The 27,755-nt window shown below is 36.3% G+C and overlaps 2 protein-coding genes across 2 annotated transcripts; both read right to left on the bottom strand.

Annotated features, from left to right (window-relative positions):
* On the bottom strand, positions 1 to 6,933 carry LOC128235556 (uncharacterized). The gene is made up of 5 exons (XM_052950370.1): positions 6,916 to 6,933; positions 3,741 to 3,977; positions 2,505 to 2,682; positions 1,016 to 1,311; positions 1 to 100 (listed from the first exon to the last, which is right to left on the bottom strand). The coding sequence occupies exons 3-5, from the start codon at positions 2,670 to 2,672 to the stop codon at positions 1 to 3; spliced, it is 564 nt and encodes a 187-aa protein (XP_052806330.1). The 5' UTR covers positions 2,673 to 2,682; positions 3,741 to 3,977; positions 6,916 to 6,933.
* Positions 6,934 to 14,509: 7,576 nt separating this feature from the next.
* Positions 14,510 to 24,146, bottom strand: LOC128235555 (uncharacterized). The gene is made up of 7 exons (XM_052950369.1): positions 22,451 to 24,146; positions 22,080 to 22,222; positions 21,173 to 21,319; positions 20,757 to 20,958; positions 20,265 to 20,345; positions 19,709 to 19,881; positions 14,510 to 16,285 (listed from the first exon to the last, which is right to left on the bottom strand). Exons 1-7 carry the CDS (start codon positions 24,144 to 24,146, stop codon positions 14,510 to 14,512), a joined length of 4,218 nt encoding a protein of 1,405 aa, XP_052806329.1.
* Positions 24,147 to 27,755: the final 3,609 nt, after the last annotated feature.

The following is a 27,755-nucleotide window of genomic DNA, read 5'->3' as shown; positions in this document are numbered from 1 at the left end:
TCAGGCGGTTTGACTGCGGGACCTGATATGACTGGGCAACTTCACGCGGGCGGCGGAAGGCCACCGGAAGGCGCTCCGAGCCTCCGAAATCATCCATGCACTGAAATATGATAATTGGCGATGTTATTATTGCAGTTAATTTAAGTTCATTTTAACAAACGTTTAAAGTAGGTTCGACGAAACATAACGTACCAGTTAAATCATACAACAGTAAAGCTGCACTCTCACAGATATACCATTTTTACAACTTGTTAATGTTTCGTCTTGGAAAGTGCAAATGTTTGTGTGAATATCTGCAAACCAATGATATAAGATTGCTGACAAAAAACAGATCGTACTTTTTCATATTTCCGTTCGAAAATTAATGTTTTATGGCTTAAACCGTTACTAACGGTTTAAGAAAAATGCATGAAACATAAATTGTTGAACCGTAATATAAAAATCTGCGATCTTATTTTTGTCACCTGTCTTATTTTACTGGTTTCCATGGATTTTCGCAAAAATTAAAAAAAGATGTCAAAAAGGTCAATGTGTGAGAGTGCAGCTTTAAACAGCCTTTAATCAGCTATCCATCGTCGGACACCCCCGATACACACAACGCTTTGCTTCGTTGTGTACCGTGGGCAATTTGGCTAGGAAATTCTCGTTACCATGAATAATTTATGAGGCAGTTTCATTGGTTCCGCAAAGTAACAGATGCTTTACGGTTGAAAAATATTCTGGCGGGTGCCGGAGTTGAATCAGGTCCACCTTCTCAGTACAATAATATTTGGCAGTAGTCAAGACCCGACGGCAAAGTCATTGAACAATATTTGAGTGTAACATGCGAATTTTTTGGAAAAAGAGTTGTCGCTCCTGCCTCATGCATATTCATTAAAACAAGATTTTGTCAGTCAATTGTCCCACGGTATGTATGAAGTGTAACGGAAGAAAGTACCGTGATTGCCGACGATGTCAGCTACCGAAAGTTTTATCATAATGTTTTTTCTGCCCGCATCAGTAACTATTGACTTACTTTCTTTTGACAGCAAGTTTGTGCGCACGTTCGGACAACCGGATAACATCAAGCATTTGCGGCATGCAATAGGCGGATGGCCGGTAGTCTTGTCTGTATTTGGAGAACGCCGGCGCGCTGTGGTTGTCGCGCAGAAGTCCCAGGTCACGAATCTGCAATTCCTTCGTTGCCCTAAAGTCGCTGCGACTCATCTCATATGCTGCCTGGCGATCTTGAGCAGTCACATGACCGAAATCGATCCGTGTAGAGGAGAACCACTTGCAGTGTTCCGGCACGGCGCCCGCCGACGGCAGAATCTGGCGGGAGAAACGCGGGGTTACTTCCGGTAAAGCAATATAATAGAATAGTGTTTCACATACGTCGTAAGTACTTCTCATAATTTAAAGTGTAAATGCTTCTGCTTTACGTTAATAATACAAAGAAAGAAAAACTAGGCTGTGACCAATATACGTTGAAAATAGAAAAGTGTTGATAGACTAATAGTGGTAGTTAACCCACGCTCTGAACATCAATTTGAACATCCCAATTGCAACGTGAATGGCGCCGATTGACTTTCCTCTCAGCTTCAATTCGAATCCTACCTTACTTACATGCAGACAGACGTTTCTTCGTTACGCATTGGAGCCATCTCCAAAACGTATCTTAACTTATATTCGTAAAAGTATTAACACTATAGTAGAGTAGTTCTAGTCGCGAAAGAATGAACAATATGTGCGTATATATTATTTGGTATTTTGTACAGCGTTGTTCGAAATATTTAAGCAGTAAATCTGCTAATTTGCACATCGATGTTTGTATTCTTAAAGAGGCCTTAAAGCATATCATCCGCTTAATGCACCAGTAAATTGTAACCACGCCCCTCAGGTCCGGGGAATAGCGAGAACTTTGCATTTTGGTCCAGCCAATCCAAGGTAAAAATCCCGGGGACAAACTGCTGGTAAAATCCCCGCCAAATGCCCCCGTTCCCCGCGAACATTGTAGGTATGGCCCATTTCCCTTTATTTTCGGCGCGAAAACAAAACCACCGCATTCAATCGGCACTGCGGGGCCACCTGAGAGGTAAAAACACGGCGCATTTCCCCCGCTATGCCTCTCGATATGGGGAGGGCGTGGTTACAATTGGCTGGTGCATAATGAAGTGTTTTGAGTGTCCTGGTTCCCGTAGTCCTAAATACCTTTTATCATTAAACTTGAACCCTTTAAACCCAACAAAAAAACTCGATATTTGCTCTTCCTTTTCTCTTATTTCCAGAACACGTCCATTGTGACCCAAGACACACATCCAAGAAAGCGCATGCGCATCTTAAAAAACATACCTAACAGTGAGTCGGCTGGGCTACTTACTTCTAGTGACAAAAACACCGTCACAACATTATTGCAACATTAATAATAATGCAAAAAAATAATAATTGCTTTTATTTCTATGTTCAATTATTGAGTTATCGAACCACAGTGACGATCTAATTGTAAATAGCATACACTTAAATACCTTAGCGGGTTTTGGTGGTTCTGGCCTTGGGCAGCGAAAAGAACGCATCGCGCGTACGCCCCCGAAGTCCGTCTGGTAGCTGGAACGCATCACGCGTTCATCGTTTCCCAGCGTGAAGTGCGCGCTGCTGGCCTCTTGGGCCACCTTTCCCCGTCCCCTCGTTTCCATCGCGCAACGTCTGGTGAAAGGTTAAATAAAGGTGAAAAACTAAAAAAAAACACAATGTAAACTGCTCAGCTATAGCAAACGTTTCTTTAAAATGACGTCACGATGCCCCTAACAACGACGTTGTTTATGCATATAAATGACGTCACTTTTTATGACGCTACGCATCTCTAAAATTGTCGACGCGTTATAGAATATACAATGCTAACGCCAGTTTTGAATCAAAGAGAGCTAATCCAAAATCCGGATTGGAGATGATTTGATGTGCATTTTCTATAACCACTAAGCTCAGTGATGGAACTGGGTTCAGCGCCGTAGCTATATTGAAATTAATGACACAAATGCTATTTTACTATTGACCCCTATGTCTTCTCTTATATCTTGCAACTTTTTCTTCATTTTCACCTTTTAATGAAATTAAATAATTGCTAAGGCAAAAACATCGTTTGGTTAGGGTTGCATTCTTTTTAAAACAGGTAGGGTAGGTAGGCATTTAATGTTCAGTGTGTGTATACCACGTGATAAATTGCGTCATATATAAATGCTACGTCAGAGGGCAATATTTTGCTTCGAATGAAGACTTTAAACAAAGATAACTTCAATATTTCTTCATCATTTTAAATGAAACAAAGCGCAGTCTACGCGGATTATGGAACCCAGCCTTCGGTCTTTTACCAGAGTTTGATTGAGAGTTTAGTTTCTTAAAACACTTCGACAAACCTTTTCACAAAAATGGCCGTCTGTCGGAGCACTGTCAAAACATTATTTTGGAAACAGGTTTGACGAAGTGTTTGATGATACTAATCATCTTATAAAAATCCGGTAATAAAACGAAGGCGGGGCTCTTTAAGCGGAATAGACTGCCCTGTTTTATTTAAAATGGTGCAGTAAAAGTTATTGTTGTTGTAATTCTTCATTTTAAGCAAAATGTTGCCTTCCGATGTAGCATATATGACGTAATTTATCACGTGGTATACACACAATGATGTTTTTATGTTTTTATGTAAGAACTTTATTGTTATCATTTGAGAATGGTGTCTAAGTTTAAGTTACAATTGAAGGGTTGAATACCTTCAATAAAACCGACTTCTTGGCCGTGATTTCGCCGCTAGAATTGGATGCCGTTTGCCGCCCTTCCGGTGCCAACTTCCGATTCAGCTCGTCGCGCGCGTTCGCGTGCTCGTGATGTATAAAACAACAGATAAATGTCACCTCGAGTACGACGACCACCAGTAGGAAGGCGGCTAGGCGGCGCTGGGAGCCGTCACACTCAGAAACCACACGAAACATCGTCTCCCTTTCCAGGAACTTCAATTGAATGATACGATATAAAATAGATAGAAATACTAATAATTTTCTAAATAGAACATGTGTTTATATAGAAAGTTATGGTTATTGTATGACAAATCACGATTAATAAATCTAAATATTTGTTATCTTATTGTGTTCCATTGTTTTTCTTGCTAAGAATAAGTAGGTACTAGATGTTTAACAAACACAATGGACAGATATGTTCACTACGCACATGTATTATTTAATATCGTATATTTAATGATACAAGTGCTATACTACTAGATTACATCATAGGTTAACGCTACCTAAAGTTGTCTAATGCACCCTAAACACTCTTCTTCAAGAAAGCCTTAGAGAAAAGCAAGATACATTTATGAACATTCATAGTCTAAGTTTTTAAGAGGTTTCTAGCTACACAGAAATGCCAGATACATCGTAACATATATGGCTATTCCCATTCTAAGCTTCTTAGACGTTGCTAGCTACACAGAAATGCCAGATACATATATGAATGGTCCCAGTCTAAGCTTCTTAGACGTTGCTAGCTACACAGAAATGCCAGATACTTGTATGAATAGTCCCAGTCTAAGCTTCTTAGACGTTGCTAGCTACACAGAAATGCCAGATACTTGTATGAATAGTCCCAGTCTAAGCTTCTTAGACGTTGCTAGCTACACAGAAATGCCGGATACTTGTATGAATTGTCCCAGTCTAAGCTTCTTAGACGTTGCTAGCTACACAGAAATGCCAGATACTTGTATGAATAGTCCCAGTCTAAGCTTCTTAGACGTTGCTAGCTACACAGAAATGCGAGATACTTGTATGAATAGTCCAAGTCTAAGCTTCTTAGACGTTGCTAGCTACACAGAAATGCGAGATACTTGTATGAATAGTCCCAGTCTAAGCTTCTTAGACGTTGCTAGCTACACAGAAATGCCAGACACATGTATGAATAGTCCAAGTCTAAGCTTCTTAGACGTTGCTAGCTACACAGAAATTCCAGATACTTGTATGAATAGTCCCAGTCTAAGCTTCTTAGACGTTGCTAGCTACACAGAAATGCCAAACACTTGTATGAATAGTCCCAGTCTAAGCTTCTTAGACGTTGCTAGCTACACAGAAATGCCAGACACTTGTATGAATAGTCCCAGTCTAAGCTTCTTAGACGTTGCTAGCTACACAGAAATGCCAGATACTTGTATGAACAGTCCCAGTCTCAGCTTCTTAGACGTTGCTAGCTACACAGAAATGCCAGATACTTGTATGAACATTCCCAGTCTAAGCTTCTTAGACGTTGCTAGCTACACAGAAATGCGAGACACATGCATGAATAGTCCCAGTCTAAGCTTCTTAGACGTTGCTAGCTACACAGAAATGCGAGACACATGCATGAATAGTCCCAGTCTAAGCTTCCTAGACGTTGCTAGCTACACAGAAATGCCAGACACATGCATGAATAGTCCCAGTCTAAGCTTCTTAGACGTTGCTAGCTACACAGAAATGCCAGATACTTGTATGAATAGTCCCAGTCTAAGCTTCTTAGACGTTGCTAGCTACACAGAAATGCGAGATACTTGTATGAATAGTCCCAGTCTAAGCTTCTTAGACGTTGCTAGCTACACACATGCATAAATAGTCCCAGTCTAAGCTTCTTAGACGTTGCTAGCTACACAGAAATGCCAGATACATGTATGAATAGTCCCAGTCTAAGCTTCTTAGACGTTGCTAGCTACACAGAAATGCCAGATACATGTATGAATAGTCCCAGTCTAAGCTTCTTAGACGTTGCTAGCTACACAGAAATGCCAGATACATGTATGAATAGTCCCAGTCTAAGCTTCTTAGACGTTGCTAGCTACACAGAAATGCCAGATACATGTATGAATAGTCCCAGTCTAAGCTTCTTAGACGTTGCTAGCTACACACATGCATAAATAGTCCCAGTCTAAGCTTCTTAGACGTTGCTAGCTACACACATGCATAAATAGTCCCAGTCTAAGCTTCTTAGACGTTGCTAGCTACACAGAAATGCCAGATACATGTATGAATAGTCCCAGTCTAAGCTTCTTAGACGTTGCTAGCTACACACATGCATAAATAGTCCCAGTCTAAGCTTCTTAGACGTTGCTAGCTACACAGAAATGCCAGATACATGTATGAATAGTCCCAGTCTAAGCTTCTTAGACGTTGCTAGCTACACAGAAATGCCAGATACTTGTATGAATAGTCCCAGTCTAAGCTTCTTAGACGTTGCTAGCTACACAGAAATGCGAGATACATGTATGAATAGTCCCAGTCTAAGCTTCTTAGACGTTGCTAGCTACACAGAAATGCCAGATACATGTATGAATAGTCCCAGTCTAAGCTTCTTAGACGTTGCTAGCTACACAGAAATGCCAGACACATGTATGAATAGTCCAAGTCTAAGCTTCTTAGACGTTGCTAGCTACACAGAAATGCCAGATACTTGTATGAATAGTCCCAGTCTAAGCTTCTTAGACGTTGCTAGCTACACAGAAATGCCAGATACATGTATGAATAGTCCCAGTCTAAGCTTCTTAGACGTTGCTAGCTACACAGAAATGCCAGATACATGTATGAATAGTCCCAGTCTAAGCTTCTTACAGTAGACGTTGCTAGCTACACAGAAATGCCAGATACTTGTATGAACAGTCCCAGTTTCAGCTTCTTAGACGTTGCTAGTCTCAGTCTAAGCTCCTTACAGTAGACGTTTCTAGCTACACAGGAAAGCGAGAAACATGCAAAAACATTCCTAGTCTAGGCTTCTTCTAAAGACGTTTCTAGCTACACAGAAAAACAAGATACATGTATAAATATTCCTAGTCCAGGCTTATTTAAGTTATTAGACGTTTCTTACTACACAGAAAAAGATACATGCATGGATATTCGGAATTCAAGCTGTTTAATATTTAAAATATCAAATTAAACTTACCCAAACTATTCCTTATCGATGCAAATATCCTCTCTATATCACTACATGCATGTATGGTTCAGCTTAGAGAATGGTATCGATCCGTACACAGAAGCTGGGGTTGTATTGATTCTCGATGTTTCACAAAGACCTGACACAATGTCCTTGCTGAAAGTGCATTGATTATGTGACGTCACATGCTCGATACTGTAATGGTATAATACATCACAGCGGGGGTTAGTTTCTAGAATGATTTGTGAATATGTTTTATATTTCTTTCTTTTAATTATTCACTGTATATCATGAAGAATATTATTAAAGGAAAATATAGTTAATGTATTATATTTTCATTATTCCTTCAATTGGAAGAAAGGAACAAGAAGTTATATGAAGGATATTGTTTTACATTTGATCATATTTGGACACCATCATTATAATTGTCAGGGCGTAAATAAAGATATCTAGCATGTACTCTCTACCAGTATGTGGGGGGGGGGTCCAGGGGCATCCCCCCCCGTGTTTTATTTTTAACTGTGGAAGTTGGCGTATATTTCATGGCTTTTTTGTGCTTTAAAAACGAAAATATTTTACACAAATCACATGTAAAATTCAAACAAAGATGGAGCATTCCGGCTTTTTATTTCAACCATTACGTCTTGTATTGAACTGTAACATTTGCTTTACATTGTACTATTATGAGTACCATTGTGCCTTACCCGGGTAAGGGTTGAACTTTTACATCAAATTTCGCAATTAAAACGTTAGTTATTTTTTCTTTTTTTTCAGTAGTACGCGCTCGAGTATTTGCGTAACGCTAGGTACGCCGCTGGTTGTTGTGTCTTTATGAGCGTTGAATAGAACATGTACGCCGCTCAAGACCCACTTATTCTGGTTATTATATACATGTGCTATTAACATACACATATATACATTGCCATTAACCATTGCTAATTTTAACTTTAAAGTTACGTCATTCCATTGTAATCTAAACCATACTTTGCATGCACTATCACCAAGCTTATTCCAGGTCCGAGGGGGTGGGGGGGGGGGGGGGGGGAGCCTGTGGGTCTTTGTTTACTTTACACGTTTTAACGTTGTTTTTTTCTTATTTCTCTTGTGTACTCGCTTAGTTTAAGATGATTTAAAGAGAAGTTTCAATACGGATATGAGTTGGGTCTAGTCTTGAATTGAAATTATCTCAGTGCTATTGCTTCAATATTTTGGTACAAATTTGTTTGAATTAAAATTTAGCATCCATTGAAAATGAACAAGTAGTTTGGTAAATAAACAAAATCGATCTTTTAAAGCTGCACCCTCACATATTTGGTACAAATTTGTGTGAATTAAATTTTAGCATCCATTGAAAATGAACAAGTAGTTTGGTAAATAAACAAAATCGATCTTTTAAAGCTGCACTCTCACATATTTACCGTTTTGACAACTTTTTCAATTTTTTGTCTTGGATTGAGCCAAGTATTGCCTAAATATCTGCAAACTAGTGATATATAAGACTAAAGCGTTACTTACAGTTAAGGAAAAAAGCATAAAACATCATTTTTTTTAACTTAAATATGAAAATCTGCGATCTGATTTATTTTGTCAGCAGTCTTATATTACTAGTTTCCATACATTTTTGCATAAATTGGCTCGTTCTAAGACAAAAAAAATAAATAAAAAAATGTTGTCAAAACATTTTATCTGTGAGAGTGCAGCTTTAAAACACATCTAAAAGTTTACCACTCATGGACGGGTACCAAGGTAACCGCGGGCCGGGAAAGTTTTGGTCGGTGTCCGGGTAACCGCGGCCAGAGTTTTATTTGGACGTACCCGGGTACACTTTTAGTACATTCTATAATGTTTGTTGGATCTGGGTGTTTTAGCCTTGTCGTCTGCTGCTTGCTGGAATGTACTTTGTCATACCTTTGTGACTGGGCTTAAATAATATGACAAACAATCAAAACGCTTCCAAACAATACTAGGTTTTGTTTCAGACAATTTAGCGGTTATTTGAAAAAAGGTAAGAAACCATGTATTAACTTCTCTGTGTCGTCTGTATTATGTGTGTAGGTTGCTTATAAAGATTAAATAACATCCAGTAGCGGAATTAGGAGGGGCTAATTATATACGTCACTCACGTTAGGCAGGGGTGTAGCTAGGGTCTTAACATCTTGTAGGCCCGATGATTCTATGTGAGTTTGGGCACTTTTATATACACATTACACACACTTAATGATATGTACTCGCAATTATTACAATACAATCAAGCGATACACCCTGCGTGTTGTTTAAATAAATACCAAACTTGCTTTGGTTAAAATAATACAAACTTATGTGTTGTTTAAAGCGTTTGAGTAGCTATTAGTTTTTATTGCATTTCTGGGTTATTTAAATTTCGTCAAAAATAGTTGTGGGCCCAGGCCTACAAGTCCATATGTAGCTACGCCACTGTAAGGGTAAGTTAGTGTTAGGGCTCAGAAGAGGCTCATAAACATATTCATTTAAATTTTAATACAGTTTGATTAAAAAAAATGTTAAACCCGTTTAGTTGAATGATGCACTTTTAAAAGGCATTTATAGTTATTGAATAAGACGAAACTTTCCCTACTACAAATAGTAAAAACGTCCTCAGCCGGTATCGGGTTTCATTTATTGATTTTTACACAAGCAATGTTCATTTATCCTAGAATATATAGGTTGATCAGTTTTTATTATGACACTAGCTAAATGTATTAAAATATAACCAATTTACATTAGCTTTTCTTAGGTAAAGACAGGTACTAATCGGTTAAAATTTGGGGTCACTCAACATTTTTTTTAGAATTCAAAATAGCGGAAGTCGATCTCATTCATCCGAAAGTGATTATTTGTGAAGAGAATCCTGTTATTATCCTGTTATAAGGGACGTAAGAAGTTTTGAGAAATCGGGGCCAGCTGTACATTATTAAATCGTCTTGGGCATGCGCAACAGCCAAGAAGAGTGAACAATTTGAAATAGACGTGTATACAACGTTCTGATATGAAATAATTCGAGCACAAACATTTTCGTCCGTGGCCACTAGAGATGACTGTAATATAATTCTATTTTGTTCATATAAAATCGCTTTCGGATAAATGTGATCGACTTCCGCTCGCTCATGCTTAACAGAGTCCTTACGCACGTAGAAAAAAAACCGCGGATGTTTCTCGAGTGTAGCGCGACCTTTTTACTTTCTTATGGTTTACTATGGTTTGCTAAATGCGCCTTGTGTGTTTTATTACAAAATTATTATACAGAGACTCATTCTTTCGGATAAGCCGAAATAAATATCAGAAGAAAAAATGAGCAAAAAACGTTAAAAGTATCTCAGCAGGCGTTAAAGTCTCTTAGTTTTGTAACATTTTGTAACATCTAAACACCCATCAGATACGAAACAGGCGTTCCGGTGAGGACCCATGATCATGCTTAAGCTCGGGCAGCCTCGTAAGACGCAAGCAAACAAGTGCCGACAGACAGAACAGTGTAGAAATCTGAAATATTGAGTAAAGAAAGTTGAAAAGAGAAAAAAAAAACGATTATAGACATGTTGAGGTATATTAGGACAGACAAAAATACGCTTATTATCATGGTGGCTTAGTTTCAAGAATATGATTAAGATTTCATAGCAGTTGAGGATGGCGAGTATTATCAATATGACGAATGTCGAGAGGATGTTGATGAAATATCACCTACTGAAAAAGGCAAAGTTAGGATACAGCCTTGGTGTCGAACGTGCGTTGAACTGACTGTGTAAAAAACCTGTGGCGCGTTTGAGATAATTGGTAAAAATTAATCCGTGGAAAAGACTGTTAGTGAGGAAAATGAGCTTGTCTTAGCGAAAACTGTAAAGAAAGAGGAAATGATTGCCTATTGAGACATCAGAGGAATCGGTTAAAGACGACATATGTGCTTGGCCTAAAACATTGTGAATGGCTTGCTGTTATCAAATTGTATAAGCTGATATGGGATGTTGCGTCTGCCAGAGCTAGATATAACGCCGATAGCGATAGACAGTATAAAAGTCAATTGTTAAGGCCGAAATGCATCTTGCTAGTTCCATGGGTGCTATGGTCAAACTTGAAAGTGAACTGCGGACAGTGGCGATGGACAGTTGTTCCATTTTAGGGACTTGCAACGATTTGTTGGCAATCATAGGTCAGTCAAACATTCAGATTTACATGGGGAGACGTTATTTTTTAAAACATGATCTCAAATAAGAATACAGCCATCTGTGCAATCACACTTACATGTTTACGGGTAAACTGTTCGGGGATATTGTCGCGAAGGAATTTGATGATTGCAACAAAATGAGAAATCGCTTACAGCATAACTATGGTCAACAGCGCACTCATTATTATTATTGTTTATATATTTCTTTTAATTTGACTTTGAAAATTTTAAGAATTAGGAATTTATTTCTGATGCTTTATAGATACGGACCCAGGGCTAAAACTAAAACTAAGTAAGCAAGCACTTTTCAGCCACCTGATTGGATCGTTATTATAACTGTTGAATCGGATTATAGATTCCAGGCGGGAAATAATTTTCGGGATTTCGTTTTTTCTCCGTGAAACTGACCCTTACTGACAAAAAGTACAAAGATATTCAGTACGGTTTGAGCTTGTGCGTTTTTTTCGCAGTCGTTCAATGGCCAATACCCCCAAAATAGTACAACATAGTTGTTGCACTATGTGTATTAATTTACCAAACTCAGCACAGAGGTTATTTTTTCAGTTTCTGTTTCCTTTTGCTGAACAGTAATTAGTGCAATATCATATATCACATGAACATATTCAAAGCTCGTGACCGCATTTGAACTCCTGGAATGTGCATTTGAACTCCTGGAATGTGCATTTGAACTCCTGGAATGTCTTTAAATTTAAAATATATTTGAACACTCAGATGTGATACGTTCATTATTTCTTTACCTAACATCGGATGAACAATAATGACAACATCAAATCTATTAATTGTTAAATATTTATTGAAACATGTATTATACAATTCAGAACAAGTAAAATCAAAACATGGAAAGCAACTCGTTCATATAAGCATATACAATACTAAGTCTTCAAATCCATACATTTCGTATATTGTGATGTACATATGCACTCACTTATGAATCTCGTTTTAACTGAATACATTTGTTAAAACCAAATAAATTGGCTACTTTGAATAATAAGAACATTATTCTTTGTATAAAACACTTGGCTGAAAATCAACAAACAAAAACCGGTAAATATCATAGACGTAAACGTGTACTGGTAAGATTTACTACACGTTATCCATTCTCATTCATCAGAGGTTCGATCGTGATAAATCTAACGTAGCATCATCACTCTGGTGAACCAAAATGCATATAAATATAATATTTGCAACTTCCTTATTGTTTTAATGAAATTTTATATAAACTCAACCAAGTCTAATAATAGACATCTATCCTATAATGCATATATGATGTATCTTAAATTAAGAATTAAAATAGAAGAGCAAATTTCTTTAAAAAACGATAAGTACGAAGCCCACAATAAAAAGTGGGAAATAATGAAACTAACATAATCAGTAAAGGACACAGATAGCCATAACGATTCATTTTTTTTTGTAATGTATGTATTTGTTTAATTATTTAACAAATATTAAATCTCTATTGTAGTTTTTCTTGTATGAATATCTAAGTGTAGGGGACATCACTGTCGTGTGTGTGCGTGTTTGTGTGTGTGTGTCTGCGTGTGTGTGTGCGTGCGTGTGTGTGTGATTAACCATACTGATAGAAAATGCATAGAAGGTTATATTATATAAAGATGAAGATAATGTGTTATTGCTACTCTATGTGAAAATAAAAGAGAAAAAAAAGAATGCATATAAATGTACAAATCAAATATGTTTAAGGTTGAGAGTCGTTTGATGAAAATGTTCGTTCATGTTCTACATGTAGGCGTTTTGTTTCTCGCATAATCCTTTCCTACGTGCTTTTGTAAGTGCCGTTTTAAACATGTATATTGTACGCATATCTGTATGACATAGCTAGCAAAAAGTGGCCCGCACGTACAAGTACCCTTTATACTAAACTAATTAGCGGTCTGCAACCTTTCTATCATTTAGTGTACAACAGGCATATAAAAGACCTTACAAAATGCATATTCATCAGTAAATAATATAGTTTCCGTACATATCACACTCCGGAAAACAGAACAATGTCAAGGCCGGCAACCATTGGAGCTGCAACATTTTTTTCCTATTAACGATTTGCTCTGAAATAATTACACGTTTATATGGAATTTCGTGCATGTGGTTTTTGTAAATTTTGTTTCAAGCCGAGTGCATACATATAATATAACAGAAATGCGTCAATTGTTTTATAAATATTTTTTTTAAGAGGATGACAAATGAACGAGCATAAACACAACGTTCTCAAAATCGAGTCTAGTGCACCAAGTATAGCATTTTTTTAATGGGCAACCTTTTGGCAATATAGAGATACAACCATGTGAAGGATTAGTAAAACCTACGAAGAGATAATTATACTTTTCATAAAAAACGCAGATTTTACGTTGTCAACATTATGCTCTCAAAAGTCATGCAAGTTCTAAACGATCAGATTTTTTTTTTATTTAGATTTTTTACATTCAACAAAAGACAGGAAAATATTTCACACACAACTGACTGTTTACATACATTTTCTACTCATATGCATTACAACGAAGACAAGTTTCGAACGCTTTTTAACGCATAACACATATTGTTGCTCCAACGATTGCCCGGCGAGAATGCGACACAAGCAATTCAAATGCAATAAGATAAAAACTGAACATATAGAATAAAAGTATAAAGGCAGACATTGTGACAATAATATACCAGGTCAAATAAAAAGTAAAAGACAAATACAATTAATATTAAATAAAATAAAAATAAAATAAAGAATAAAGTTAAGCTAAAAATCAAATCGAACAAATTAATAAAAAAAATGGCACCAAGGTTGCACCATGCGTTGACTGACGTTGTTGCATCAATGTCATGAATGTATTTATGAAATTATTTATAAAAAGATAGGGGAATTGAATTAGATGTTATATTCTGGCACGGGAGAGATCTCATTAAACATACATAGTTATATAGATCTCTAAAACAGAATTTCTATTTCATTACTGTAACAAGGATGCTAAGAAATTGGAAGAACAATAATAGTGTAGTAGATTGTGAATGACTAAGCTAATTAATTTATTTTCAGTAATTGTGGTCTCTTTGCAGATAATGTTTACAATAGATTTTAAATTAAGACTTTAATTTAACATCAATTTAGTTCTTTTTATAATCTTTATCATCTTTCATTTATTAAAATTCAATTTAATTCAATTTTAAATGAGTTTTAAGTGTATTTGATTTGCTGGATTTTAGTCTTAACTTCTTTTTAATGAATCTTAAACAGTGTTTAATCAACTGTAATTTAATATTTCAATTTACTTTTACTCTAACCTGGAATCAATAATTCCAACATGTATATACCAAATGACAATTTTAATGTTAAATTTACGGTGTATATTGGATTTCAGACTGGTAGCCGTTTGGTATGTCATGTTATTATCGAATCCACATAACATACTACGACATCAAATAGCGGACAGGCCAATATAAAAATGTCCTAGGCATTTCTTCATTAGAAGCACTAATGGACTTCTTAGGTTGGTCCGCTAGTCTTTTCAATCCAGCCTTGCCATAAAGCTCGACAAATACCATTTTGAGCCACGGCAATGCGTAGCCCCTTTTCATCCGTTTTACAAGTTCACTTGCTTCGTCCGAATATTCGCAGAATTTCTCATTCTCTTTTTCCTTGTTGTAAAGTGCAAAAATCGCTGCATACACACAGAACATGTTCTCGTCCTGAAATGCACGACTTTCAACGACTATTCCAATCTCAGTCATTTCCTTCAGGTGGCTTTGATAGTGCCTGTGCTTCATTGCGCAAAACTCGAGAACAGGAAGAGCTTCTGATTTTTTCCCGACAAACGCAAGGAAGGCTGCGTAGTCGTGACAAAATGAATCCAACGATAAAGTAAAGGAAACCGGCACCTCTGACTCAGCGTAAGCGCCTGCTACGTCCTTGGGGAGTACTTCATCTATTCGCAGTAGGTCTAGATCGGAGCAAACTTCCCTCATCAAAGGTTTGGAAAGTTGACCGTGAAGCATTTTGTCTGCGAATAAGGCAAACCAAACTGTTGCAGCAAAGTTGAGTCCGCTAAATGCAGCTTGTAGAAACACTTGGAATGACATGCTGTCATCACAAGTACTTACTGCCAAGCGCTCTAGGAAAGCTTCATTCAGTTTCTCAAGACCTCTCTCGTAATAAAAGTGTCTAATGAAGTTTTGGGCTATTTCAATCTGGCATGGTATAAACACCTGCAGTGTTGACGTTTTCACGTTTGAAAAATGTTTCAAATCGTCGCTAACCCTTTCAAAAACGAAAGCACAATTTCTGAGTTCATTCAAACTCTCATTTAAGTTTCGAATATGTAATAATGGCTGTGAAAGAAACTGACACAATCTCTCTTCGACTAGATGTATGTCCTCCTCACTGAAATGATCTATCATATTGTTCTTTGCTATAAAGTAATGTGGAATTCCCCGTTTTCTTATTCCACTTTGAAGCTCGGTCATCATTAACATAAGGCATCCATCAACAGACGTTTCCCACACTTCACAAGGAATTCTTTCACAACTGAAGAAAAATATGCTGTTTGGAATGTCTATGTTGAATAGTTTCACTTCATTTAAATTTTGCAAACAAAAGTATCGAAATATCAGGTAACAATACATATGATGTTCAGAAAGTGCTTCCTTGAACAAGATCGTCTCTGCTTCTGCAAATAAGTACTTCCATTCAATATGTGGAAGGACACTTGCAGGGTGGCACGACGCTGACAGGACGCAGCCCTTTGATTCAATTTCAGATCTTATGTGTTGCGGGGGCCAGTTTTGGTATCGCTTTCTGATCAGCCACTCTCTAGCTTGATCTGGCCATTTCGAAATTGGGACGCAATATACTGAGAGCATTGGAACTGATCCCTGATTGGGTTTTGTGAACGTGAACGGAATCGGAAAATTTGAAGAAATATTTCGAAAAGCTGCACTATTCAGGAAGGCTCGCTCATTTCCATAAAACGATTGTCTGGTGTTCATAATTTTTGTATATCCGAAATGACAACCCGATGCTTCCTCTACAAAAACATCTTTCGATAGGTGCAGTTTTAATAAAATGCAAGAATTAAGCCAAGGCTGCATATCCTCATCATTTCTTTCAAGCCAGCAAAGTGGTGGATGAAATGTGCCTTCTGTAAGACTACCAACTGGTACTGGAACAATCTCCTTCGGTATTTTAAGCTAAAAATGTACAAACATTTAAATTAACAACAGATGTTTGTCATTATGCCCCCTCCCCTGAGCGCCGTGCTGTCATGATTATTTGGACAATTGAATGAACCATGCATGGACCGAAATGACAGCTGATTTGTCATTGACATGTGATGCCTTTGAGGCAGTTTTAAGATTATTACCATTCAAAGTGTGAGAATAGTAGGTACAGTTTTTAATCATGTACAGATGATCACTGATATTTGTAGATAAACATGTTTCCTCTCAGCAGCAGGGAATAAGTAAATATGACATACTTAATGACCTATGTGAGTTGTGACCTTGACCTTTGATTCTATGATAGGTGTTATCTACTTGTCTACCCAACTTAAATGTCAAGTTTGAGGGTCATGGATGCAGGCATTGTCGCGTAATCATACACACTTTTTGCGTTCAATGTCACTGTGACCTTAAACGTTGACCCGATGACACTAAATCAATATGAATCATCTACTGGTAAGGTCCAACCTTCAAGTCAAGTTTGAGGGCTATGGATGCAGACACTGTAGTGTTGTTACTCGGACAACCTTATCGCATTCAAGGTCTCTGTGACCTTGACATTTGAACAAATGACCTTAAAATAAATAGGGACCATTTACTTGTAAGGCGCAGCCTCCATGTAATAATTGTGACCAGAGGTCCAAGCATTGTTGAGTTATCACTCGAAGAAGCTTGGGCAACCTTTTTGCATCAATGGTCACGGTGACCTTGACCTTTTACTGATGACTCATAAAATTCTAAGGGGTCATCTACTGCTCAGGCACAACCTTCATTTCAAGTTTGATGATTTAGGGTCCAAGAAAAGTCGAGTTTGCGTTCAAGGTCACTGTTACCTTGACTATTGACCCGATGACCCCGAATATCAAAAGGGGTCATCTATTGGTCATGAACAATCTCTAAGTTAAGTTTGAGGACCATGGGTGTAAGCATTGTTGAGTTATCACTCTGACAACATTTTAGAATTCATAGTCACTGTGGACTTGACCTTTGACCGAATACCCCTGAAATCAATAGGCTTCATCTACTTGTCAGGCCCAGCCTCATTGTCAAGTTTGGTGACCATATGTCCAGGCATTGTTAAGCTATCTTATCGAACAAGCTTTGACATTCTTTTCCCGTCAAAGGTCACTGTGACCATTTCTGTTGATATCAATTTTAAATATTTCCAAATGAAATGAAAAATATTTAAAAGAAATTAGAACTAAAATTGTTCTATAAAGTTGTCGTCGACAGCAAAAATTAGTACACCGGATGACGTTCTCATTTTTGCAAATGTTCGTGTATCGTTAGCAGGCAAGTATAGCTTTGTTTAGCTTGTGCGAAAAACCTCTATAATTTAATTGTACACATTATCATGTGTTGCTTTGATATCCCGTCATTTGACAAATAAATCGTGTTTCACCCTGAATAATTCTTACTTAAAATCCTGTGTAGAATAAGAACACCATTACACCATTATTATACAACGAGGTATGTATATACTTTAAGTTTATAGCACTATCAGGTAATTTATAATTGACAAGGAGAAACAGCGACATTAACCCTGAATCGAGCAACACTGGGGAACATTATATGCTCGTCCGTCAATCTCAATGCCACGGGTATAACCTAAAATGATTACGTAGAACGCATGATTCAAAGTCGGTACTTGGGGTCTGTTGTCCGTGACCTTATCAACGTCGTCACTCGGGCCATATCCCAAATGCGGTTTTATTTAACATATAAACAATTGTCATAATTTACGCTGAATTTGACTGCGCCACTCGAAACATATCCTCAGATGGGTTCTATGTAAAATATAATAAGCAGTTGTCATAGTAACGCTGAAATCGACGTCGCCACTCGAGACATCTCCTAATATACATGTTATGTAACATAAAAGAAATTGACATAATATGACATTGAATTGTCATCATATGAATTTTTGTTTGCTTTTACAATAGGTGAAATGAACATAGTTAAAAAGAAGGCAACAATTTTTGCCGAGAAGATTCATTATCAGCTAGTTAGGTTATAAGAAGTGTTGTTGATGCTTTATTGTACCAACTATTTCTTTCATACTTTCCGATGAAATATGGAGTTTTATCAGTGAAATAACAACAGTAAAAATATTAATTTGATATCTTCACTGCAAAATAAGGAGTGAAAATATCAACTTTCAGAACTACTTTTAAAATTCATTGTAGTTACTTCCCCTTGATCAAAACAGAACACTTCCCTTTGAACCAGAAAATGTTGGCAAATAAAATATTTAAAATTTAAAGAAATGTTACATAAGTTTGAATAAAGATATACTTGGAAATTAACAACTTACCGTTTATTTTAAAAATTGTTATCCCTTTTTTTCAAACGTTTTCTTGATCTTAAAACTGAATGTTCGAACATTTGCTTTCATACCAAACAAATGACAGACGAAAACAACTGTTCGAACATAAATAGAATAATATATAATCGTTCAAATGTATTTTGAAGTGTTTGTCGTTGAAATACGTAATACGAACTTCCCAGAAAATTCACACAACGATGTACAGATTTATATTTTTTACCCCACCCAGGCATCAAAATTTGTCAACAAACTAGCGTGGTCCTCATCATTACCTGGAAATCGACATGTCTTCAATCAAAACAGAATGGTCTCTGACAGTAAGACGACTGAATATCAATGTATCATGAAACACACTCTAAAACTAAGAAAAATGTTTTTATCCAATAATTATCCGCAATTATTTTGCTAACACATTCGACCTTTCAAATTTTCATTCAATAAATAATGGCGTAGTAATTTTGTATTCATGCTCCGCTTAAAATAAGAGTGTTTTCGTTATTTTTTAGGAACATAGATGCACTGATGAAATTTCATTGATTTCGTTTCATAAAATATTTGCACTAAAACATGAGCGAATAATTAACAATAAAAAAGAATTTCAGAGAACTTTTCACAACAAACAGGAAATAGAAAATTGATAGCTACGTCATCAGCTATTTTATATATAGAATTTGCATGAGTGACGTCCCACGGGTAGGGGCATACAAAACACCCTTTTTAAAAAAGGGGATAATTAAGAAAATAAATTGAAATACTTATAAAACTCGTGATCATAGAAAAAATATATTTTCACTCGTGGCTTCGATTCGTCACTTGTGAAAATATCTTTTTCTATGACACTCGTAAAACAAAATACGATCTTACACTGAAATAAAAAAATATCCGCTATTTATTTTTTTTAAATTCCTGAATGAAAACAATAATGAACACGTCAAAGCTGACGAATTCGTCAATGTCCCTTTACAGCTTTTAACAGGTTGAAACGAAAAAAATGCATATACAACCAAAAGAAAGCTATTTTATGTCTACAGGGAAAAAAATAAAGTAAAATATCAAATAACACTTACTCTTTCAATAAAGCCATTGGTTCTCTCTAAGATGTGCGACGATATTATGGCAGATACATCCAACACTGTGCGTCGTGGGGCTACAGCATTCAGAAGGAATGACAAATGGCATGACGGCACACGGCTTACTGGGTCAACATAACCACTGGCAAACATGGCCACCTCGCCTGTGTCTGTAATAGATTGGTAATAGGATGACCATTACAACTCCGTTTAAAACCTTTCAATGGAAGAGGACGATGGTAATTAAAAATATTTTGAAATTAACTTCCCTATTCCGCGGTAAAGTTGATATTTGTCATAAGAACGTTTTCCACAAAATAATTTAATTTTGTTGCTCAAACTTGGAATAGTATCCTAAGATAGTGTCTCGTATGGTCATATTATCATAACGTTGTAAACTAGACAAAATAAGACGTTTATTTTCTTCTCTTTTTTTGAGTCCTTTTTCAGTTTTTGAACCGTCGCCACCAACGACATCATCACTCTGACAATATTTTTATGTGGAAAAAGGACAACCTTTCATGCCTGTTTGTCCTTTTTTACTCAAATGTACCTTGATCAGTTTCCAGCCTCTCAGGGAGTTGTGCTTCCATAGGCAATGGCTTATCCAACTTCCATGATTCAAGTTTTCTTTCTGCAATGAGCATGGCATTGAGAACTTGAAATTAATTGATCAGTTTATATGTAAGTTTTATTTTATTCTTCATTGTTACCGAGTTGGTGGTGATCCAATGAGGATTATAGTTTTAATTTTGTAAATATGTATAAATTAAAGTGTGTTAGATGAACTAATGAACTCGTGTTCCAGTGAACTCTTGTTGTACTGATGATATCAAGGCGGTATTTCCATCATTTTTTATATACGTGTATGGTCTGTGTGTGATGGTTGTACGTCTGATTGTGGTGTTCGAATGTTTGTGTCTCTTGTTCACTGTTGTTTGTGTCGTTATCGTATTTAGTAGCTATTGGCAGCATGAACACAATGTAATTTACATAAAGCCCGGATTATCAAGAAGAGACATGAAATGGTAAAGTTTTACTGCACCTGATGGCCAGAGACTTGAATAGTGATGTTCGCCGACGCTGCCGACGGTAAGCACGCGGTTACTGGAATGATTATCTTTATATGACTCTATACTCATCCAAACAACATCCCTGTTTCGAATACTCAACACTTTTATTGTACTTCCCACAACATTTGACACAGCTCTTAGCTGCAGATGGTCACCCCATTGCCCATCCAATATCTAAAACATAAAACATTGTGGCCTTATTAACCGTTACATGTAAAACCATTGCTGAATTTTACTAATATTCTAGTTTAAAAAAATACCCAAATAATTTGCCTCACTACTCACATGGACCAATGCGTTTTTTTACATTAACCATAAGTGAATAATTCTTATGATAAATAACCAATTTGTCTTCTCTAGGCTCTGTAATATGGTTATATAAACTAACCATTCGTTGCAAATAAGCATCCCAGTCTTCGTCTATAAACGACTGGAAGTGTGTATTTTCCCTGTCGTTTAGACGTGGGTGTTCCTTCAGCCAATTGACGGCTGTTTTTCGCAATGATCTGGCATCAAACCGAATGTCGCCATACATCTGAAATACGTAATTATGCAATTATCAACACTGGAACATACAATATGCAATACTAGCAGAAAATGAAATTGTGCAATAAATTTGCCAAAATAACGTCAATTTTTCAATAATGTTTGCCCTAATTATCACAGTCTGAAATGTGATTGTGATACAAGTGGCAAATTCCAGAATGAAGTAATTTTCAAACAATATTATTCATGGTATTATTTCAGATCTGATATATTTTTATATTCGCCGTTCTTTAATTCCGCTACATGTTAAAGAACTAAAACGTATCGATTGTGTTTCAAATATTTTTGGACATTGACACTCTCCTAATATATTACACTTACATATAACCATTTACATATCTTATACAACAATAAACTTTATATAATTGTAATAATTGATTGTAAGTGCCAGTATCACCCCTCATACAGCAAAACAACCAAAGACGGTTTTCAATAAAATATTATACAGTATATACTAACGCTCAAAGCAAGACTTTCTACTCTGAATCAAATGTATTTACAGTGATATGTTTAACATCAATTAAATCTTCCAAAATTCGCGGGGTTTAGGTTGGGGTATAGGTCTTCGCCTCTGTCTTAAGAGGTTTTGGGCTCGATCCCCATTTATGAGTTATGCCAGCATTCAGTAGTCTTCACAATCGAGCTAAAATGAATTAGTGTAACTAAACTCTTACCAATGTTCAGTTAAATGACACAACATTATATATATAAAAACACAATTATATGATTTCAAAACAACATCTATGAACCTTTAGTTGGTCAACAAGGGCCGTGAACATGCAGTTTCCATCAGGGCTGACATCATGGACTTCATATCCTTCTTTTCTTGCTGCAACTGCCAGCTCTTGAACTGCTCCTCCGCTTTTTTCTTCACAATCTGTACTCCCACATGCTGAAAAATATCTTTGTTGTTTGTCCTTCTTTTAAATAAATTGATGGATTATTCTTTGATTGTTCGTTGTTCGATTATAATTCTTTTTTACTTCGTTATCGTGAATATTGAAAATAGATTTAAGCTTAAAAGTCCACACTTAACACGAGTCACAGTAAGGATTGAAATTGCATTGTATACAATTCACGCGCGTTATTGTAAATGATCATATCTTGACCAAAATATTACCTGGGCATTTTGGAAGTCTGGATTGTTTCTTCCTCAAATGTTCAAAAGCAGAATGAAGAGTTTCGGCTTTTGTCTCAAGTGTAGATTCAATGGTGTCAATAAACGTCTGCTTTTCCTTATCACTCATACATGGTATGCTTACTTTGTCTTTCAAACTACCAGTATCAGAGCCCGATATAGCAGAAATTATGTTTTTGTTCTTCTTCTCGCTTCCTCCCAAAGCTGGTTTGATTTTATCAGTTGCTTTGCTAAAAATGGTGCGTAACAATGCCTCTGTTAAATTACGTTTAATTTTAGATGCTTTCTCTTTTTGTCCAGATGTATACAGTGCTCGCATAGCAGTAGGAATGACACTGTCATCATCAGAATCACTTTCATTTGATGATGAGTTCTGTTGTGTTTCTAATATTTCTCTTGTTTTTCCGTCCGCCTTTACCGTTTGAGTTGAATTATCACGGACCTTTGACACGTTCTCTTGTCTCATTTCACGGGGCATTATGTGCGTTTTGTTGTCATGCTCATCATGAATTGCTTCTTTATCTTTCTGTTCTTGGTTAAGAACTTGGACCGATGAGTTATGCTTAAAAGCTTTAAATTTAATTGGTTTTAACACAGATTTTGCGTTCGAAGCGAGATCTCTATCATCTTGTTTTTGGCTATTCCGAATACCCGCGCGAGTAGACTTTCGATCTAGCTGAGAATTTTGAAGGCGCTTTTCCCGCATACTTTTCTCTAGTGCCGATTCATGCCTACAACTGCCACAATTTGCTTTCATATTTCTTTCGTCTGCAGACGTTGACGGAGGTCTTTGTAAGTCTGGCATTGTTTCATTTTTACTCAAATAATTCTTTAAAGTGTCGTCTGTATGTTCATATGCAGTACTCGTCTTACCGTTTCGTGTAACTGATGTTTTCCGAGATTTAGAACAGACTGATAAAGACGTTGTAAAGGGCGGGTTTTCGTTGTCAGAATTTGAACTCTCATTTTTCTCAAAAGTAGATTGCAATGGTTGAGAGAGGTATTGTTTATTTTGAGTTTCAGCTTCCTGGTGTTGCCTAGTCTCAAACAATGCATTTTCTGGCTTCTCATTGTTCTTACTCGAATTTTCTTCGGCAATATCCTTTAAGCCATTCATCAATTCATTCAATTCCTTTTCTGTGTCTTTATGTTTTTGATGAACTTTTTGTATTTGTCCATTTTTGTTAACTCTGGAAGGAATTTTAGATTCTTTTTGAAAATCTTGTAACAGCTTTTTCTGTACCTGCTTCCTTAGAGCTATTCGAATGCTTCTTTCATCATATACACCACAACATATTAAGGCATATGGGATCTCATTATAAGGTGGTATCTTATCGAATTTATCAATGTCTTTGTCTTCTGCAAATAAATCATCTTCGAAATAATCAGAGAGTGAATAGCCTTCCTCCGAATCGTGCAATTTGGAATCGGATGACTTATTATAACGTTTGTTCCAGTGCGTACTAGAGGAGTTTCCGAACTTAAATCGAGGCTTCATCAGAACGACACTGTGACGGCGACCTTTGCTGTCATCATCGCTATCAGATTCACTCTCCGTCCATTGCCTTGCAGGTATTTTGTTCGCGGTCGGTATCGGAGCCTCTCTTGTAGATGCTACACCGGCCTTTCGTTGTGATAATGACGGATGTATACTGGCGTTGGTTGCCGTTGGTGGCATTCTTGGGGGCTTTTCTGGGGTGCTATCATCATTAAGGGCGTGTCTGGTGAATTCCCTAGTGTTGTCTAAATTGCCAGTATGGTTTGTCTTTGAGACTTCATTTGCCCCTAAACCCGCAGAAATAGTTCTCTTATGACATAAAAAGTGTTTTTGTGAGCAATATCGCACAAATAAATGGATAAAACCGTTATTATAAATAATTTCAATCCTTAATAGTTTCTAAAAGAAAATTAAGCACAACAGAAAAGACATTCAAATGATATCTTATGTTTTATTTTCTGAATAATATAATTGACTCCCTTTGATTTGTATCTTTTTATGAATGGTCTGCCCACTTGGATTATTGACATGGTCAGTCGTCTCTAAAAAACATGAACATGAACATCTAGTAATACGTACGGGGTAAATAGATGACCCGATATGGGATATGCGGGGCTAAAGAAACCATATATGGTTTCAAGCGCCCCGAAAATTCCATATCAGGTCACCTTCTAGCCCCGTATCGTATATATCACGCCAACTACCCGTTTACATTGATCGATGATTAATTTATTCATCGAAATCGGAAAAGAAGACGCAGCTTTTGGTATGATATAAAGATTAGTGACCCAATATGGGAAAGCACATGGGTTACCGCACGACCAGTCCTGGACAAATGGCATTGCGTTATTAATGATGCACGTAGGCGTGATACTTATATACACATGTATATATTTAGATGGGTCAAGGGAACAAAACCCGAAATTCACTAATACATGACCGTTTTCCAATGTTTTGAAGTTTCAATGGCATTTTCATTATATTTGAGTGTTTATAACATACTAAGAGCGATGAGCTGTGAGCATTTACAATTTCGCCGCCGACCTGTCGATGCCTCTAGCTTCTGCTTCAAGAGGTGACAGCTTGAGCAGTATATCTGAAATGAAAATCAATTTTGTTAAACTTTCTGGTCCTTTGAAATGATTTAATTATATAAGTAAGTGTTCAAGTTCAAGTCGGTGACCCTAGTATCTATAAATAAATATATGTTAATACATGTGTGGTGTATCTGTGTTGTGTGTACGTTATTTGTCTCTCGTTCAGGGTAAGCTATGCTTAGGCCTTGAGCCTTTAAGCATGGGCTTTGTTAATGTTAGACAACAGTAGTTTCCAATGTACTTTTCACAATAGACTCCCATTTGATAATGGAAGCTGCTTTCTACACTTTCGTATTTTGAGTTTTCGTAGCGCAATGGCGAAAATGCGAAAATTTGTCTTGTTGCGGGCCGAAAATGAGAAAATGTATCAAGTCGCGGAGCGATAAAAGCACAAAGTGTCGGGTCGAAAATGCCAAATTATCCTGTATCGAATTTTTGCACCACCACTTGCCGAATTTTTACGTCTTATCACATTTTCAGCCTTTTAGCCCTCTACTTGGCGCTTGTTCGTCTTGTCGCATTTTCGACTTTTTGCGCCGCCACTTGGCACATTTTCGCCCCGTGACTTAATTTTCGCCTTAATAAAAAAATTCGACCCAATACTTCGCGCGTTTCATGTATGTTTATTATGTATAATGTACACACCTTGAGACATTTCGCACAACTGCCTGCTTCCTCGTTTAGCTGAATCGCGCATGCGCTACACTGCGTCATCTAGTATTTGTGCTCATGCTGGAACGGTAACAATTGTAGTCTTTTTGTGTAATTTTATATTGCTAAATTTGCTTTAGAATCAGCATACGCATACATGTAAATATAAACAGTATCATGGGAAATAAAAGTAAAAATTAAATTCCGGGCATTATCACGAAACCCCGCATCAATTTGTATCCTTATACTATGTCTTCCTTATAAGATGTGATAATTTGATATATATAATTAATCTTTAAACTCTCAGCTATGTCATTTATCCTTTTTAAATACAATATCGTCCTTGATTACTACGTTGAATTGAAGATGGTAGTTGATTATTTTAGTTTTCATAATAGTATGTTGTTGTTTTTTAGTTTGTGAGCAAAATTTGATAGAACGACCATCGAAGCTGAAATACATACTATCAACATACGAACAAAGGATATTTCAGGAGTTTCCATTCTCCACAAACATTTATAAAACGATGATGATAAGGAGAAGTTATATTAAGCGAGATCTGGCTTTTCCGTTACGAGTTTCATAAACGTTGTTTTAATGACACTAATGAAATACCGTTTTTAATACCAATTATATTGATTTTCCGGTTAAAAGTTTGACGCTAAATTAGTAGCGGCAAAATGACTTGATGGTTAAGATATTTGTACCCATAGAACAATCACACCTGGTATATGGTGTTTAGTTTTTCTTGACTTTCGTATCATGATCTAGTGATTGTGGCTTATAAAATGTCAAAAACAAAATTACCATGTAAACAGGAGAGCATAGAATGAAACATGGTCATCTTAAAACCGACACAGTCCATTTATCAATATGGAAGTATTTAATTATTGATTGTTTTGATAATTGAAACACTGTTGATTATTATGTATTGCAAAATTTTATCTTCACACTATTTTAATTATATATTTATTTTGACAGCATGTAAGGCTCAATGTATAATGCCTTTCAGACAACTTTAAACTCTATGTATACTTTGTTTTCATTTTTTTTATTCATTATATGCCTGCAATAAGCCTTGTTATACTTACAATTCGCTTACTTGTATGAATAAACTTTGGTAACTTTGATATTTTACGATGATAATATAATTTATTTTTGAACATTAAACCAAAGAAGCCAATCCGACCCAATTGAGTATTTTGTGCACACGTTTCGTTAATTTGTCAACGACCTTAAGAAATCATTAATACTCATTTACTCAGCCGTGGAGTCATAATTATTGATGAATACTAACCAACTTTTATGTATTACTAATCAGTAAACTATAACTTTCACTGATTAATTAATCTACTCATTACATAAAAATAAGCACAGTACAGAACAGACATTGTGTTAGACTTATACAGCTGAACATCGTCTTGGTACAAACAGTTATACAAAAAGTTAATTCACATGGATAAGCATATAGTAAACTAAAGAAACAATACATACAAATTAAAGTCAAGATCTAATGAAATAGTCAAAAGATAAAAACTAAATATTATTGTTAATATTATTATTACCTCTTACATTGACAGTGAGGGAGATTTTCATAAGTTATTTAATTTAAGTTTGGTTATTTATAAACTAGTTGCGTATAAAAAAGCATATTCATATACTTCCATTAAGAAGGCAAATAGTGGTTTATAAAAAAGAACAAAATTCACATGCTCTTATTTGATTGACTCCCTGAAAATGACATGAGTAAATTCGATTAGTTTGTGATACATGGACGAAAGTTTTTACTGAATTATACCTGAATTAATTACAATAAAAATAATTAGGGTATTCATTCATTGATTAAAAATTATATAAATCACATACTTTTATTCAGTTGATCCATTGTAAACTAGTCCCTGTTTTGTTTTGAAATCGAAAGTATGTAGTAATATGAAATACCACCAGTCAATTTCCTCAAGTACTTAAACCGTGTATTGAGCAGTAAGGGGATACTTTGAAATCGATGCACTTTGGGCTTGCAAAAAAACCCTGACGTTTT

This window comes from Mya arenaria, chromosome 5, assembly GCF_026914265.1.
Source record: "Mya arenaria isolate MELC-2E11 chromosome 5, ASM2691426v1".
Taxonomy (NCBI): domain Eukaryota; kingdom Metazoa; phylum Mollusca; class Bivalvia; order Myida; family Myidae; genus Mya; species Mya arenaria.
This window is presented reverse-complemented; position numbering and strand designations above follow the sequence as displayed.